At 40.9% G+C, this 18,532-nt stretch overlaps 1 protein-coding gene and 1 non-coding gene across 2 annotated transcripts; both read left to right on the top strand.

Annotated features, from left to right (window-relative positions):
- Positions 1-6,833: 6,833 nt before the first annotated feature.
- On the top strand, positions 6,834-18,181 carry KPNA4 (karyopherin subunit alpha 4). Its single transcript, XM_008929993.3, has 16 exons — positions 6,834-6,905; positions 7,681-7,770; positions 7,856-7,885; positions 7,967-8,019; positions 8,725-8,820; positions 8,919-9,004; positions 10,946-11,032; positions 11,241-11,410; positions 11,504-11,548; positions 12,419-12,550; positions 12,781-12,909; positions 14,416-14,520; positions 15,142-15,213; positions 15,887-16,049; positions 16,850-16,944; positions 18,012-18,181. Exons 1-16 carry the CDS (start codon positions 6,834-6,836, stop codon positions 18,108-18,110), a joined length of 1,524 nt encoding a protein of 507 aa, XP_008928241.3. The 3' UTR covers positions 18,111-18,181.
- On the top strand, positions 13,237-13,541 carry LOC112841242. The gene has a single exon (XR_003212851.1).
- Positions 18,182-18,532: the final 351 nt, after the last annotated feature.

The raw sequence follows: 18,532 nt of genomic DNA, 5'->3' as shown, positions 1-18,532 counted from the left end.
TCTGAGCTGTGAAGGTGCTTCCTAAACGCGGCAGAATATATATATAAAATATATAATTAACTCGGGGTTTCCTCGGTAAATAGTAAAATTTTAAAATTAGGCGTCAACCCTCTCCCTTAAGCGCACACCCAGGAGCTTCTAATTGTCAGTGCAGGGTTCTGGATGAGAATTTTGGCCGGTTTTCCCTGGCCTCGTGGTGTCCCAGCGTTTTCCATGGTATTCCAGTGTTTCATGTGAAGACAGGACAGCATTTCTGTTTCAAAATAAAAGGTTCATTTATGTTGCTGGCGTTAATTAAAACATCAGCCAGGTTTCCCATCTGAGCGATTCAGAAGTCAGTAACACCTCGATTTCTTCTCCAAGTAGATTGATAAAACAGTTTATTATTTAGTTATAGACAAAGTTTGGCGGTGCCAAAAATACCGGGAGTGGGAATAATTAATTGCTGTGTTGTGAGGTTGGTTAGTAACCACTTGCCCTCGCGTGTTAATTTGTTTTTATATAAATTCTGTTATCATTGACTAGACAACTGTAGGAAGGCATCTTTGGGAAGGCACATAGAAATGATAATACAGTGAAAAATGGGATGAATAGGAAGATCCAGGTTGGAATTCAGCTGCTTGGGTGCCTGTGCACAAAGTTTGAGGGTAAATGGGCTGAAGTGGGGAAGGTTCAAGATGGACACATGCAGGGAAACCACGTGTGTGTGTCAGGAAGCAGGGGATCTCTTCAGCGTTGTTTCTTTATTTGCTTGTGCACTTTAAATGGCCTTTTACCCAGTGAAAACCCACTGCAGGGCCGTGTTAAATTTTAGATATTGACATTTATCCAGCAAATCCTGGAGCATATGCCTGGTACCCAAAATAACCCCCGTGCAGGGCTGTTTTTCATACAATAGCTCAGGCTCCTGGCTGTCCTTGCTGCTAATTAACTGCTCACACATCCCACTTGTCATAAGTGAGAGGGAGTTGGCCCTGTCCTCTCAGCAGTGTCCTGGGGTGGGATAACCCCTAAACACCCCAATTATTGGTGCTTTGGGCACAAAGTTGCCTATTTGCTTGCAGAGGAAGCCAACACTTGATCTTTATCTCCTTCCCTCCTCCCTCTCCTTCACTCCTCCCCCTTCTTATCTCCGCTGAATTTCTGCCTTCACCATGTGTTGCTTTTCCAAAGAATCTTATTTTTCTTATCCGTGACAGTTTACAGGCAAATAATAAATAATAAATAATAATTGTGGTGAATCCCAAGTTAATAGATACTTCTAGACACTGTAGTAAAATACAAACTTAGAAATGATATTTCTCTAATTCCATGTTGCTCAGATCAGTCCATTGGCAGTTACATTGCCAGCAGCCCCTGGCACATTGTCCTCACCTTCCAGGACTTAAATATTCACGGGAGATTTTGGTGTTTCTTACAAGAAGTCGTGGAATTTCCTGCATTTTATCTCTTAAAGTACTAAGCATATATTTACCTTTTTAGGTACTTAACGACTTAAAGTTGAACTTTGATTTTTCTGTGCTTCTAAAAATACAAATTCTGGCCTTGAGAAAAGGGGTAAAAAAAGACAGAAAACCCAAAGCACACACACCTGTTCTACATAAGAAGTTCAGCAAAATTCTTTGATATGATGAAGTGTTGGGTAAACCCTCGTGCAGGGGCATGTTGTAAACAATTGTGCCATGTGTTTGGAGATGACAGATTGGTGATGGCACTGGGAATAAAGTGGGAGCTGAGGCCACAAACATAAAATATCTCCTTGTCTTTTTTTCCTTATTTATGGTCCTGCTCCAAGGAATACACAGGATAATAAACTTTTTAACACTGGGGGAGTTTGTGCTGTGAGAGCAGTAATTTGAGGCAGTATCTCTCTGTATTTTTGAGCATTTCTAGTCAGGTCTAGTTAAGGCCTTCAAGATTTAAGAGTTATTAGAGCTGTGGGGGAAAAAAAATAGTGTTGTTACAGCACAAAGAGGAGCCTTAAAAACCACAGAAGTGGTCACTTTTTTTTTTTTAACATCCAGCCCCAAAATCTTCCTTGAACAAGGGCTTATCTGGACTCTGATATTAAATCATGCAAATGCTTATCCATTAGGGAGCTGGTTAAGGTGACTTTTTTCATCTTGTGTCTTCAAGGAGGAACAGGTTTTACTTGGGCTTTTTTTTTTTTCCCCTTGAATAAGAAAGGGTGAACTGGTTTTTTTTCTGTTTGTTGTGGGTCTGGCTGTGCTGCCACCAAATCTTCTTTCCAATTAATTTTTAATTGTAGTCCCACAGACCTTGGAACCAAATACTAGATCTTTACAATGAACAGGCCAGAAAAGTGTAAATGCATTGTGTCTGTGATGGTTTTGTGAACAGTTTGGGTTTAAATAATATCTGTTTAAATACTGCATTTAGGGGTCTTGAGTACAGCCTTGTTTTGGGAAGGTTTGAAGAGATTTGGGCTGTTTTATTTTTGCTTCATTTTGTTTCACCAGGTGATCCAGCATCTCATTTTCTGATGGTGACTGTTGCCTGCTGCAGCATTCAAATCTCACTGACATTTAGATTTTTGGGGTTTTTTTTGAGATGAAACAAAAAATATTTCATGCATATTATTTTTCTGGGAATACTGGAAGAATCTGCTGAGTTCCTGCTGGCTTTTCCTTCCCTGACTCTTAAGAATTGCTTTAATAGTGGTAAATAGATATTTCTGCTCTGTAATTGAGAGATGCATGATGTGAAATGATGATAATACTGTGATGCAGAGCACTCCAAAACTAATTTTGGAGCAACCATTGAATCAAGATGTTTTAAGATCAACAGTGTCAGGATTTTAAGAGTTACCAGTAACGTTCACTGGACTTTAATAATGTGTTTGAGAACACCAAGGAAGCTCCAGGGGAGTGAAGGAAAGGTGCTGTTAGGAGATATGTTGAATATTGCAGGTGCTTTGAAGCTTTTCAGCCTTTTCTGTATCCCACACAAAATAGTTTCTTTGGGATTAAATATGGAAGAACTGAAGGAGAGCAGGAATTTCACTCACTGAGTTAAAAATAGGTTCCTTTAAGCTGACTTGGAGTTCTGTGGTGAAGCTCATCCATCTTGTCACTTCAAAATGATCCTGAGATATTTGTATAAGGCATTTGATTTGCCATGCCCAACTTCTGCAGGAAAACCTGGGCTGACAGCACATGCAGTGTCCTTTTGATTTGTATTTATTTATCCATAGCTGAGAATCCCATTATCCTTCTGAAGGGGGAACACTTGCTGAGATTTGGGTTTTGGGGGCATCTTGTAGAGGCTGTGTTGGCTTTAAAATTCCAGAGGATTTGTATCAGTGATCTTGGGAGAAGACTCGATTGTTCCAGTTTGTAATGGATCAGTATAGGAGAGAAATAATATATATATACTATCCTAGGATTAGAATAGGGGGGGAAATAATGGATGGAGCAGGGCCTGGATCACTGGATTACACTGGCTGTGAAAAGTGAGGGGTTTTATCAAACCCAGATATGAAGTTGGATGTACCTGGAGGGCTCTTCCCTTTTTTTATAGTTTGGTGCCTCAGACCAGGGAAGGACAGGACAAGGTTTCTTAGTCAGTGCTGTGGTTGGAGACAAATCCTCCCCTTGCAAACTGAGTGCTTTGAGGAGCTACTCTGTGAGTAAGCAGTGTTTTAATAAGAAAACAATCAAAAATGCCATCCAGCTCACAAAAGATTGAGGGGGTAAATAATCTATTTGCACACCTACACCCCATACCCTCCCCAGGCTGTTTTTTGTTGGGTTTGTTTTCTGTTTGGTAGCAACTTCCTAGGGAGGAACAAAGGCCCAGCCAACTCTGCTGTGCAGTAACTGTTGCCTTTGCAGTTCCCCAACAGAAACTCTGTGCCTTTGGAAACCATTCCCTGGAATGAGAGGAACAGGTGAAGTTCTGCCTTTATTTGTGTGCTGCCAGACCTTCCTGTTGCAGGTGTTTAAATGGAGCTGCTCAAGTGAAATATTTTATAACAGCCAAAAAAACCCCCACCCACCCAGCCAGCAGTGAAGGCACTGTGTGGTGCTTCAGGGAAAGAAGAGGGGTCAGGATCCTGGAGCACAGCTCCAGGTGTGTTTAGGAAACTGGGAATGCTGCCTCCATGTGGAGCTGGGAATGCTGCCTCTGGTCCTGGCGTTGTTGTGAAAACTGGGATGTCTGGGGATCCTGCAGGCATCAGCTACCACGAGATTTTAATGATAAGCTGAAGGGCTCAGTCATGACTAATGGTCAGAAATAGCCCTTATGATAAATCTGAAGCTAAATATAATTGAAAAAAAGGAGGATGGAGGGGTGGCCATCCCAGGCTGACAGAAATAGATCGGATCATTTGATTTTTGATGTAGCAAACAACAAACAGGATCCAGTGACTGCAAGAGCCACATGAATTCCTGCTGAAGTGATGCCTGTTTTGCAGTTGGAGCCCTTGCCAGGGCCATCCTGAGCTCTGCTTCCAAAACTTTTTAAGTTGAGAATGGTTTCCTGCTCACAGTTGTGTCAGTGCAAGCTGGGAACTGATTCAGAGAAGTCTGACAAGTGAGATCTCCCACAGAACAGAAGGAATAATGTCCCTTTCCAATGCCTCTCTTCCTGCCCTTAGAGCTGTTTTCCAGAAGACAACACAAGTTGATCTGGACTCTGCTTGGCAGTTTGGTTTCTCCAAACTGTTCCATCCCCAGGCTGAGGTGGTGATACTGTGAAACTCTGGGACAGAGCTGACCTCAGTTCTCCTTTGTTGTGCTTTTCCTCTTCCCAGGAGGAAGAGCAGTGACAGGTTGACCAGTAATAACTATTTTGTCAACAGACCACTGTTTACCCAGAGGATTATTTTAGTGGAGCCCTATTTTGGTAAATTCTGCCTAAGAGTGACTTCACTGGCAGCTTGTCTTGCATGTGAGGGCTTTTGTGAGTCCAAGGTGTGCAGGTCTCTGCAGAGCAGGCAGGAATTAAACCAAGGGCCTGCCAAGGGAGGGCATTCTTGTTCCAGCAGAGGATTTTTAAGTCTAACCAATTGTATATATGACTTTTCAAGTAAAGAAACTTCTAAATGACACACCTGAGGCTTTGTTCTTGTGCAGGTCCCACTCACTCCTCCCCCTGTCTCTGTCACATGTGCTTGTCCTGGTGCTGTGTTACCACCACTAATTGTAGCAATTACTTTTAGTATCCTTTACACCTTAATGTCCCTTTTAAGTTGGTGTTACAGCAATTCAGTGTTTTACTCCTTGAAATGTCCATTGGGTTCTTGCTCTTGGTGACCAGCAATGTCTGGGAAGGATCATCCCTCTCCCCCTCTAGCTTTCTGATAGGAATGCTTCTTCTGTTGGGTTGTTAATGGTCCTGTGAGCTCATCAGGGGTGTGGTGCAGTTCTGCAATCTCATTATCAGAGGTTTTTCCCATATTATTTTCATATTGGATGTGCCAGGGTAGTCTTGGAGAGGCTGCACTGAGCACTGTGGCACAGGCTGAGAGCAAGAGCCTGCAAGAGATCATTCAGTTGGGAAGTTTTAGCATCGTCCCAGAGCCTCTCAGGGGTGGGATGGGATCCAGGAGTGGATCAGCTTCTCTTGGAGCCCAGAGAATTGACCATGGAGTGCTTCCTGCCTTCAGCCCTGCTCCTCAGAGCAGCCATCCATGGTCCAGGTGGGTAGCACACCTTTCCTGGGGAATCCCAGCTGGGAATGCTGCCCTGCATTGGAGCACCCTGTGAGCTGTGTGGCTGCACAGGAGAATTTTTAGCGTTGGAATACTTTGCACTTGGCTGTTGTGACTCTTCCCTGGTTGCTGCAGCTGCTGGAGTTGCTCCTGGGTTGGATTTTCCCTTCCCCTGCCTTTTTTCTCCTCATAATGAGCTGCATTTTGGTCCTCAAACCATGACAAGTTCTGCCTCCAAAGCAGTGGGGAACCATCCCTTCTTTTCCTTTCCTGTCCTCTTCATTTTTCTTGGAGCTCCTTCCTTTGAGGAGGTAATTTCTCTTGCTCAGAGCTGAAATTTGATTCTGAAGAAATGCACATTATTTTTGATAAAAAAATAATTATTTTCTGAAAGTCAGGCATTTAATCCTTATCTTCAACAGCTTCTTGCTGTTGATGTTAACCTGCTCCTTTTCCTTCTGTCCTGTGTTAGTGCAGACCTTTATTTCCAGGATTTCAGACTTTTTCCCTGGGACTCGTGGAAGTGAAGTCACAATAGAAGTGGAATTGTTTTGAACTTTGCAGTGAATGAGAACAGCAAAGTTCAAAGTGTGGAACACAATCGCTCCAGACTGATTTATTCTCCTGTTTTCATTGCAGTAGCAAAGCACAATAAAACAATTTATGTATATTTACAAATTGATTTTTTCCCCCCTCAATTCTGTCAATGGGAGCTGTAGAGAAAATAACCCCCCAAAAATTGCTCTCAAAGTACCAGGGGTTTTATGTGGTTTTCATCTATAAACAATAGTTTTGTAGCCTGGCTTTGCTTACAAGGTATCTTAATTTGAGCTTGTTTATAAAGCTACTTCACTGCTGGTTTGCCATGGTCTTTATAATGCTTTTGGGGCTGGTTTAGGCACAACTCTTTCAGTTTTCCCTTTCAAGGACACCTGCTTATTCCTGGTTCCATACACCCTTTTTTCTTCATCATGAACACCTAGGAACCTGTTTTACTCTGAAATAAAATAAACACAAATAACATAGTTACTTCCAATTTCCTGTAGGATTTCTGCTTTTATAATGAAAATTAAACCCTTTGTGTACAAGTATTTAAAGTGCATCAACTTAAATAGTTGTACAAGAACTTTTAAAATTGGTCTGAGTTCAGAATATGATGTATTTTGATCTTCATTCTTTGCAGACTATGAGAAGGCAAAGAAATGAAGTTGTCGTGGAATTGAGAAAGGTGAGATGATCCAGGATTTTTGTTGTTAAATGGCATTTTACTTAGTAAAATGTAAGAGTTTCTGTTTAAGACTTTGTTCTTTCTGTATCCACCAAAAACATTGTTCCACTATCTCTTCATCTTTACTAATCTAAACTTTGGCTTAGAAGGAAGTTCTGAAATTTTTATACCTGCTACTGAGAGTTCCATAATTTTTTGTCCTGAAAACCAGGGTTTTATTTGTAATTTAATAAATCACTCTTGCTCCTCCAGCCAGGTTTTAAACACTTACAAAAAGCTTGTTTTTCCCTTTGAAAATCAGATGCTCCTGCTGATCTGTAGGCAGAAAGCTGTTTTCTTACAGCACACAATAGAGTGGGAGAGTCTGAAGGTGACACTAGAATTGCTGGAAAACTGGCTCCTGAGGAAAGGAATCACAACTGGAATTATTTTCCTTGTGGGATGAACAGAAAGTTGGCCTCTGGGAATTGCTGTGTCTCGTTAGAAGTGATGACAAATAGGTTGTGATGTCAGTGGGGATGGATTTGTGCACGTGGAACTTCCAGCACAACTTGTTGCTGTGTCCATAAAGTTGGAGGCAGGATTTTTTGGGAAGAAGTGGTTTCAAAAATGTGCTTCTCTGTGCAGTCCATTCCAACTTCCTGGTAATTTTAACACTATCAATGACAGCATGTTTATGATGCTTGTTTAAAACAGAAGCTTCTCTTCTTTCCTTTAAACCCCCACACCTCCTAAGTCAAAGTTTTGAAGGTATTCACTCCTTTTTCTCTTTCAGAACAAAAGAGATGAGCATCTTCTAAAGAGAAGGAATGTTCCCCATGAAGATATCTGTGAAGATTCTGATATAGATGGTGACTTCAGAGTGGTAAGAATTAACTCTCAAGCATGTCTTCTTTTTGCATGCATTAAAACATTTTGAATTTCTAACTGCTTTTGTCTCTGTTTTCTAGCAAAACACTTCTTTGGAGGCAATAGTACAGGTAAAACCAACTTAATTGTTTAAATATTCCTCATGTCATGATGACAAATGTGTGAAAAATCTAATTTTTTTTTTCTTTTAGAATGCTTCAAGTGACAACCAGGGTATACAGTTAAGTGCTGTGCAGGCAGCAAGGTAAGAACACAGCTTTCTCAAATATCTTGGTTTTTATTCTCATTTTATCATGCTTTTGGAATCAGAAAATATGTTCTAGCTTAACTGGAAATAGTATGTAATTAACTGATTTTTTTTAGAAAGAAAACTTGATATAAAGAACTTGAGAAAAAAATCAAGACATCTTTTAAGTAGCGTGGATTGTGATTGTGGATAAATACATGGATTTATCTTGGTGCAAACTTGATGCTTCTCACAAGTAGAGTTAAAATATATAATTAGGGGGACTGTAAAGTGTTCAGCTTTAAATGCAGAAGGGTCTGAGTATCTCCCTTGCTGGGTGGAGGAGGAAGGAGCTGGAAAACTCTGTCACCAGTCAGTAAAACAAAGACCAAACTTCCCTGGTAGAGAAAACATGGCACTGAAACTGGATGTAATGGCTTTGGCTTTCCAGTAGCTCAGTAATTTTAATTTGGGGGCTTTGTTATTTTCACTTGAAGTGGAGAAAACAAATCTTTGGTGTTTGGGAGTAGAGAGACACACCGGGGAAAAAATTCCCAGCCCTGAAGGTGGTGTGGCACTGGAACAGTTTGTCAGGGAGGCTCTTGGGACTCTGTGCTTGGAGGTTTCCCAAACTCAGCTACAGGAAGCCATCACTGCCCTGCTCTGGATTCCTCATTGTGATTTCTCTGCTAAATCTGTTTTTCTTTCTCCTTCCCCAACCAGGAAGTTGCTCTCCAGCGACCGCAACCCACCCATCGATGATCTAATAAAATCAGGAATATTACCTATTTTAGTGCACTGTCTTGAAAGAGATGACAAGTGAGTATTTCATGTTTTCATTGCTGGTACGTAACTGATGTGTGACTGATTTGAGAACTCTCATTACAATAATTGTTGTGTTTCTCTTCCCTTGCCAGTCCTTCTTTACAGTTTGAGGCCGCGTGGGCTCTGACAAACATCGCCTCTGGAACCTCAGAGCAGACACAGGCCGTGGTTCAGTCCAGTAAGTCCAGCAGGGTTTGCTCATGGATAACACTCTGAAGCTGCCACAACAATAACATCATCTAAAACACCCTGTCAAAAACATCCACATCCCCCCCTGTTCCTCTCAAGCAAGTTCACAAATCCACACGTTGGATTCGCTTGAAATCAGGTTGTCAGTCACTGAGGGACCTGCCCATGAAGGTTCCTGCCAGATGTTTTACCTCTGGCAAGTGGTGTCAGGTGAATCACAGGCCTGCTTTTGGTCTTTGTTTTCTCAGGGTTTAAATTCAGTTGGGTTTCCTAAGGGTGAGTAACGTCTTCTGGAAACTCACAGTGTTTTAGCAGAGTTGGTATCTGCTGGTTTCCAGTTTGCAAACTTAAAACAAACAAACAAACAAAACCCCAACAAAAACCTTGAAACAAACACCAAAAACCCAACCAAACAAAAAACAACAACAACAAAAAAACCACAGAAAACAACAACAACAACAAAACCAACCAAAAAACCCCAGTGGAGGGATCTCATGTCTCACTACAAAGAGTGTGGGAGAGCTGTGGGCCAAGTCCAGAGGGTGCCTGACATCAAACTCTTCCAAAATCAAGCTGAAGGAAAAAACCTGTCTTTCATACTGCATGGAAAGAAATTGCTCTTGGGTTTGCAATCTGAATTTTGCCAGGCAAAGGAAACTTTCTTCTATACCCCAAGCATGTCTTAAGTTGAAGTAGTGCTTCTGTTGGTAAAGCAGAACTAAGTAGAAGTGTGCAGGATTTTTGAGGGTAGTGAATGAAAGAGAGGTGCTTGAGCCTCCTGGAATAATCAAACATAGTGTGAAACAAGTTTTGCCTAAAATTTAAGCAAAAAAGTACAAAAATACACAGAACTTATGTTGGTTGCAAGATAAGTTGCCCTTTGCTTTCCCAACCTCAGTGTTAAAAAATTAAACCTCAGTTTAATTTGGATTGGACCCTTTTACTATGTATCTTAATTCTTTTAACTTCCCTTTTTCCCTTCCTCTTCCTTCCCCAGTTGCATCCCGAGTTTTCTTTTGGAAATCTAATTAATAGATAATGTGTCCCACACCTCTGATCTAGAACACTTTGTATTTAAACCTAGTTTATCAACAAATTGAGCACTGCTGTCAGTGGTGTTCTGTAGGTCTGTGTATGCACTAATTAGTCCATTTAATAGCTCTGACACATGAAAATTTGATTTATTTCAATGAAAAAGATGGCCTGTTGTAATCTTTCCAAAAGTACTTAATATGCTTGCTGGGAAGGTTTTTTTTTTCTCCTTGCATCCAGGCATTATAAAATACCCTTATTTAGTAGGAAATAAGAATCCTGCTGTGATTTATTTCTCTCTAGTAAAACATGATTTACATTGAGAGAGCAACTAAAAATACCAGTTTCTCTTGAAATCTGTGATCTAAAGTAAATGGGTTTTTTTATAGGCTCAACTATTATGTAAGCAAGCACCTTAGTGCTGGGGGAAAATAAACCAGGATCAATTATCTAAATGTGGAAGCCTTTCCTGCCCTCTTCCTACATTCCCAGTCCATAATGGAGCTGGGCCCCTACTTACTCTTAAATTGGTTCATTTGAGTGGGTGAGGTTGGTCTTAAAGTTCCTGCTTTGCAGTTGATTCTGATGCAAAGCTTAGTGACATTTATTGAATTCAGAAATCCTGTGCTAAATCTGGAGTCCTGACAAGCTCCAGTAAACTTGTGAGACTTGCAAACAAATTCAATGTCGGGGTTTTTTTAATATTCTGAAGGGCAGGCTCTGTAAGAATACCCAGCAAAGGAAGAATTATTGCAGTGTTTTATTTCAGTGTCACCTGGGAAATTAGTGAACTTTTTACCAGGAGAAAAATTTCCTATGTAAGAGTTGAGGATGTGAATATTTGGTGTTTTGAGAAGCACTTCTTGACCATCCCATGGGGGTTTTTTGTGCCTTTCAGATGCTGTGCCGCTTTTCCTGAGGCTGCTGCATTCACCTCATCAAAATGTCTGTGAGCAAGCTGTGTGGGCTTTAGGAAATATCATAGGTTGGTGTTACCCCTGAAAACTTCTAAGGATGTTTTAGTGTTGTTTATAAAGTTTTTGATGGAATCTTCAGGAGTGTGTTGGGCTGTCCACTCCTCTTGGTGGTTTGGTGTTGTCTGCCACCCCTTTCCCTTGCCCACACATCCCTAAATCCGTGAATTGTGGAACTTTGCTGTTGAAATAACAGTAATTCTGTGCTGTCTCTCCCAGGTGATGGACCCCAGTGTAGAGATTATGTTATTAGCCTTGGAGTAGTGAAGCCTCTGCTGTCCTTCATCAGCCCATCCATCCCCATCACCTTCCTAAGGAACGTTACCTGGGTCATGGTCAACTTGTGCCGCCACAAAGACCCCCCTCCACCGATGGAGACCATCCAGGAGGTGATGGAATTGGGACCCAACCCCAGCTGGGGGTTTGTCTGCCTTAAAAATGACTTCTAAAATATAAAAGTAACTGTTCCTTTCCCTCCTCAGATCCTTCCAGCGCTCTGTGTTTTAATTCACCACACAGATGTAAATGTAAGTAACCAAACTCAGACTCACTTTTATGCTCTGAGATAGTTTTGTGGCTGAAATACAAAGAGTAGTCATAATTAACTCTTTTTCTTTATAAAAACCTGTGATGTTCCCTTTCATTAGGGCAAACTTATTTTGATACCTTTTAACTGCTTATTTTTAAGTCTTAATTTGGTTTTTTTCCCTGGTATTTCTGTGTCTTTGCAAGTGTTTATTTGCATGTGCTTTCCCTGCACTTAAAAATAAAGTGCAGTTTCAGTTGTATTTCTGTGAGCATTCATTTCCAGATAAATACAGGAATTTTTGTGCCTAGCACTTGAATCTGTAATGAAAATCAGCATAAATGAAATTAAAAACAGTGTCTGCTACACGTGTCAAATATCAGGTTTAGATGCAACTTCTGAGGTGTCAAATATGAACATTGTTATTTAATAGTGAAGTAAATGAGCAAGACTTTACTGAAATGATAAAATAGCTCATCTTTTTGCCTAAACATAAATGAGAATTTAAGATTCTTTGCTTCTTAGTGAAGTTGTAGCTCAGTTGTCTGATTTGATGGCAACAGTGCTTTGCCAAAATATGTCTTAAATATATTAACTAATGTTCTTTAATTTCTTGGCTGTAAGTAGGTGAAATTGAGCTTATTTGAATTTTGGAAATGGCTGTATTTCAATCAGTCAGGAGTTGTCAGCTGCAACAACACTCCATTTTTACAAGCTGTCAGTCGAAATGTTCAGATTTACAGCTGTTTAAATTAGATTTTTCTCTGTGTGAATGCACAGCACTAATGGAAATTAATCTTTCATTTATTTTGAACTGTAGTTTTAATTATTTTGGTGACACTGGTGCTATTTCTGTCCCGTTTCCTGTCAGATATTGGTAGATACAGTCTGGGCACTCTCATATCTAACGGATGCTGGCAATGAGCAGATCCAGATGGTCATAGACTCCGGAATAGTCCCTCATTTGGTTCCTCTTCTCAGCCATCAAGAAGTTAAAGTGCAAGTAAGTTTGGATCCCTTGAAGGAAGTGCTGCTCAAAACGTGCTACTAGAGAAAGTAGCTGGTTTCTTTTTAGAGTTGGACTTTAAAGAGCTTTTTTTTTTTTTTCCCCTGTGTGATTTGCATAAAAGCTTTTGCTTTCTGAGCTGTTTGTGCTCAGCCAGAAAAAAAAAAAATATTTGGTGAAAAGAGCTGCGTTTAAAGGAAGTGTTTTTGTTTGTGGTTCATTTCCAGACGGCTGCTCTGAGAGCTGTAGGAAACATCGTCACCGGCACCGACGAGCAGACACAGGTAGTTCTCAACTGTGAAGCTCTCTCACATTTTCCAGCACTTCTGACACATCCCAAAGAAAAAATTAATAAGGCAAGTGATTGTACCTGATTGATAACTTTTTTATATCTGGCTTAGCTTGGAATCCCACACGATGCAGTGTCACAGAGGTTTGAGTAATTGGCTCCTTACGCCAGTTTATGGCAGTTTGCAGCAAGTGCTGAGGTTTTTCTGGAGATTAACATCCACAGGAAAATGTCTAAGGAGCTGCAGACTTGTACTTGACAAGGATGTTGTTTCCTGATTTTCTTCTAATTGAATTTTTATGAAATCAAAGCTTTATCTTCTAAATCTGGCTGTTGACTTAAAAGTTGGGAGTTCTCGATACGTGAAATGTCACTTTAATTAAACTGACTCTCTTGGAAGTGATGAAATAGAGATAATTGGATGTCTTTGAATGGAGTGTGTGTGAGAAATGGAATTTAAACCAAGTCAGCTGGGGGTGGGGTGGGGGATGTGTGTGGGGATGGATGGAAAAGGCTTTAAATGGGGGCACTGACTTCCGTGCTGACTCCGGAGTGCATCTGAGGCGTGTTGGGCACTTCTGGGGCCACTCTGCAACACTGCCCGTGATTAAAGCCCAAAGCAAGCCCACCAGGAGAAGCCCAGACATCCGAAATCTCTGACAGGGTCACTGCTGAAAGTGGTCCTGTGATCTGATCTCAGAGACTCAGTTGAATGAAATGTGAAAATTCCAGACTCTCACGTGGAGAGAAACATTCAGCTAAAAAGTTGTTGTTCCAGAGAGATTGAGAAGGGAATTGAACAGTGATGGAAGGTTTCTAGGAAGGCAGAAATCTTTCAAGTGTAAGATTAGAAGCTGATACTCTGAATATACTGAAAATTTCATGTGAAACTGTTATTTCTTGACTAAAGGATCGATTCCCACTTAAAAAGGTGTGTGGGGACTTCTGATTCTTACTGAACAGAAGAATCCAGACACAGTCTTTGGCTTAGTTCAAAATTTAACTTTAAATTTAATTTTTAATTTAATTTTTAATTCAGTTCAGGACTGGGAGGGGCTACTGGGGAAAAGATCTGTTCTTGCACACTGTGCCAGGCACCTGCTTTTGGATATTGCTGAAAGGAGAGTCCTGGGCTTGTGGACAGAATGAGCATCAGGGGTCCAATAACTGTTGAAAATGAAGCATTTAAGTAATAGATGTTGTGTTTTTTGATTGAAGCCAAGGGAGAGGGACATTATGAAGGAGGTAAAGAACATCTCCTGCCACTCTCATGTGTGGAAAACTTGATGCTGTCATGCATTTTGGAGCTCTTCTGGCCATCAGCTGAAACCTGCTCCAGCATTCATTGTCAGAGGTGGAAGCAATTACTGAGTGCTCATTTGTGACTTCTTTTTTTGTCTCCAAATAATTTTTCCTTTTAACCTGAAGTGTTTGGTTGTAAACTGGTAGCAGTGAAAGATTGGAGAGTCTTGTGGAGTTGGAAAAATGTGCGTGTTAGAGGATCTTGCTGGAGGGGGAATAAATGCTCTAGAAGACTGTCTGAATTAATTCCTGCCATCCTTTTGTTTTGCAGGAAGCCGTGTGGTTCCTATCTAACATCACTGCAGGAAACCAGCAGCAAGTTCAGGCAGTAATAGATGCAAACCTTGTTCCAATGATAATTCATCTTCTAGATAAGGTTAGACCACAAGGATTGGTGTTGAATGCTCATGTGGGACTTCAAATACCTGTGTTTGTTTTCAGGTTTTGGGTTCTTTGTGTCTTGAAATGTGAGTTTCCAAACCACCTTGTGTTCCTTGTGCCTTGTCAGAAACAAGGGGGTGGCTAAAAGAATGTAGGAAGTATTCAGGGGAAAAGACCATTCATAAATAGTTCTGTTAACTGTCAATTTATTGATCCCTGAGAAAAGAACTGGAGACCTTTCAAACTGAATAAACAGCCCTGAGCTGAGGAACTTGAGAGGCAGCCACAGTTGCAGTGTGTACAGGGCTTTATCAAAGCTGACACTTAGTGCTTATCTCTGCCTGTAGGACATGACAGCTGTTGATAAGGAGTGGGAGAGAGTGGAGTGAGTGCTGCAGTTTTATGTGCTTTGATGTAAACAAATTTCCCTTCCCCTGGGAGATCGATTGGAAAACGTGGTTGCAGGGAAGGGAGGAACAGAACAGGATTTGGGAGTTACTTTCCCAACTGATACAGTGATACTGTGTGGGGTGGACTGTAACAAGTACAAGCTTTTCTGGGAATACTGTTCCAGGAAGCCTGGAGTGATTGTTTGTGTCTGTGGTTGTGTTTTCAGGGTGACTTTGGTACTCAGAAAGAAGCTGCTTGGGCAATAAGCAACTTAACGATCAGCGGAAGAAAAGACCAAGTGAGTCAAACTTTGAGGTGCATTCCCTGTCTTGGGTGCATTTGAGGGAGTTCCAGGATTATGGATGTCTCTGTTCCTCCACTGTTCAGTAACTCTTCCCAATTCCACAAGGGATTGGAGAGTGAGCTTCAGTTGGAAGCTCATTCATTTCTGGACTGACATGACATCTTAGGATGGCCTGGGAGCTGTGAGTGACTTCATTCAGGCTCTGATGGGATTCCTGGGCATTCCACATCTCCTTTTACCTTTTTTCCCCAACCATCAGAATGTGATAATTACAAGGGTAGTATCCCATGAGTAGAATTACACTAGTTCATTGTAAGCCCAGATTAGGGGCAGGGTTGGGGTGGTGCTGCTCATTTTCAAAGATGAGGTTGAAGCTCCTTATCTGATACTGAAAAATTCAGTGTCTGATACTTGTGTATTGTAGCCCTTAAATATATTTGTAACTTGATCCATAAATGTCACCTTTTAATAATAATTACATAATAATAGTTATCATAAATGTTACCTTTTGATGCTCCAAAAGGGGATTTTTGAAAGTGGCCACTGCAGAATACCTGGTTGGGTAACTTTGAGCACTTGGCCTTCATGGAACTTGTTTGCATTTGTGTTTGTGCTGCACTGTTTGTCTGCCACATTCCTGGTGTAACTCCTGCCTTTCCCCCCTCAGGTGGCTTACTTAATCCAACAAAATGTAATCCCTCCCTTTTGCAATTTGCTGACAGTAAAAGATGCACAAGTTGTGCAAGTGGTTCTGGATGGACTAAGTAATATATTAAAAATGGCTGAAGATGAAGCAGAAACCATAGCCAACCTTATAGAAGAGTGTGGAGGTAGGAGGATCAATATTTCAAGAGGTTTTTTGCAGAAATTGATGTTTTAGCTTCCTACTGTGTGTTGGTTAAAACCTTTTTTAAAGTGACCTTTTCATGCCTATCACATGAATATAGCCAGCTTTTCCTACCTAAGTTAAAATGTGGAGGAGCTGGATAATGGCAGTAAAACTTATTAAATGCTGATTTTGTAACAGTCATTTATTAGACAAATTATTCTCCTTGACAGATTAGTTTCTGTTAATGTAGGGATGATGTGCTTACCTTAGTCATGCACGAGTCATGTCCAGGTGGACTTGAAAAAAAGAATTCCAGATACAGTGGTTTTATAAATATGATAACTTTAGTTTCCTAATGGCTCTGAGACTTCCTCTATGTTGGTTGTTATTTAAGTTGACTGAAACTTTTCAGGGATGAAAAACAGTGATATTAAATTTGGGCACAGGTAAAAAACTGGGTGGGATTTGTTAACATGGAGTAGAATAGTCTTTAAAATACCAAATGTTGAGGGAGAGCAGAAAAATCAAGTGATTGGTGATGGCTGGGAGGAGAAAAGAGGTGTTTGAGCCTAAACTCTGCTTGTCAGAGCTCCAAAAATACTTACACGTGTATGTACTGTACAGTTATTTGTCTGTATATAAATGTGTATAAAAATATATATATAAATAGTCAAATATGAGTTTACAGCACCTTAATTTAACATAGTCACTCTGATCCCAGATTTGTTTTTAATTTCATTCTTGGAAAATTGTTTTGCCTGAACTTGGTGTTCTGATATTTTCCTCGTGCATTTGTCACAGGGCTGGAGAAAATTGAACAGCTACAAAACCATGAAAATGAAGACATCTACAAACTGGCTTATGAGATCATTGATCAGTTCTTCTCTTCAGATGATGTGAGTGTGTCATTCTCTGCAGTCTGCCCTCGTGGTGGTTTATATTTGTAAATATGGTTGGGGGTAAAGCTGCTCTGTGGGACTCGTTCAGTTCGGTGCAGAACGAGCCCTTGTTTGAACTGAGTGCCTCTCTCACCACTCCTCACCATGAAGCATCTAAAGAAGATCTGATGCCTAATTTAAGCCTCATCTCTAGGGATTAAAATCCCAGGCTTTGAATAGTTCCCTTACCTCTGAGCCCCTGCCTGAGCCTGACATTTCCCCTTTGATAAGCTCCCTGCTGCCTCGAGTGCCGAGTCGGAGCTTCTGCTGCTCCAGGCACAAACCACTTGGAATATTGGAATAATTTCAGGGGTGGGATGTGCTGATCAGGAATGTTGTTTTCATTTCAAACACGTGACACAAATCAAAGGGAGGTTTGATTTGTGTGCACTTCAAATCATAATTGCAGAGAAGGGAAAAGCAATCGTGGCAGTCTGTGCTGTGAAGGGAGAGGGGGTTTCTGCTTGGTTGGAGAACTGCAGAAATGGTAGAGCTCAGCTGCATTCGTGCCCTGTTTTCACTTTGAAGATCATTTTGTGCTAGACTTTCACTTTTATGTGAGCAATAACATCCAAGTCTTGTTAAGCAACTTAAATTTTGCATAAAGAGCAGGACTTGAAATTTAATCCAGTGTCAGTGTGGTAACCTGTGTTACCAAATATGTGCTACCCAGTTTAAATAGAAACTGCAGTCTGGATTTAATCCTTGCTTGACTTAATGGTATTGGTCATCTCTTAAGAACTGTGACTGTTTAGAAGACTGACAGAATACTTTTCCAGCAGTGAAAATTCCATAAGCAGGATATTATTGGGTGCCATGTAGACTTTCCTGCTAAATAAAAGCTAAAACATTTCAGCTTAAATTACTTCATTTTAGTGCTCTACTGAACTGGGGGGGAGAATGGCAAGACTCAGTGCAGGGAAGTTCATTAGGTAGAGAGGGAGATGATTTTTGGAGTGTGCAGCTCCTGTTTAGTGAGGTTTTGTGTCCCTGTCCCCACTCACAGTGTTCCCATTCCGTTCCAGATTGATGAAGATCCAAGCCTTGTTCCAGAAGCAATACAAGGCGGAACATTTGGTTTCAATTCATCTGCCAATGTACCAGCAGAAGGGTTCCAGTTTTAGAGTGGTATTTTGGAAGTTAGGTACAATGCAGCACTGAATAAAACAAAAAAAAAAAAGGTTTGATCCATCAATCTTGGCTCATGGGATCCGCTGCTGCATTAAATCGGGAAAGCAAATGTGAAGATTTCATTTGGAATCACAGAAAAGCCCAAATGAAGTCAAGATGGCGAGTGGGTGCGAGTGAGAATGAGTGGCAAAATGTAATGAAAAACTTCACACTGAATGCTTATTTAGATTGTTCAAAGAAAAAAAAGGGCTACAGGTCACAGATCTTCAGTGCCTGAGACGGAACACCGACTTCCTAGAGCAATTGGGGGAAATGCAGTATATCATCATCAAGCCTCGTAAGCATAAGAGAATAGGATGCCCACATAAGTCCAAGAGAATGAGCCCAGGCCTTGCTATGAAGCACCGTGTGAATG

Source organism: Manacus vitellinus, unplaced genomic scaffold (assembly GCF_001715985.3).
Source record: "Manacus vitellinus isolate BGI_N305 unplaced genomic scaffold, ASM171598v3 scaffold_45_pilon, whole genome shotgun sequence".
In the NCBI taxonomy this organism is placed as follows: Eukaryota; Metazoa; Chordata; class Aves; order Passeriformes; family Pipridae; genus Manacus; species Manacus vitellinus.
Note: the sequence above shows the minus strand (reverse complement) of the source record. Positions and strands in the feature narration are given on the sequence as shown.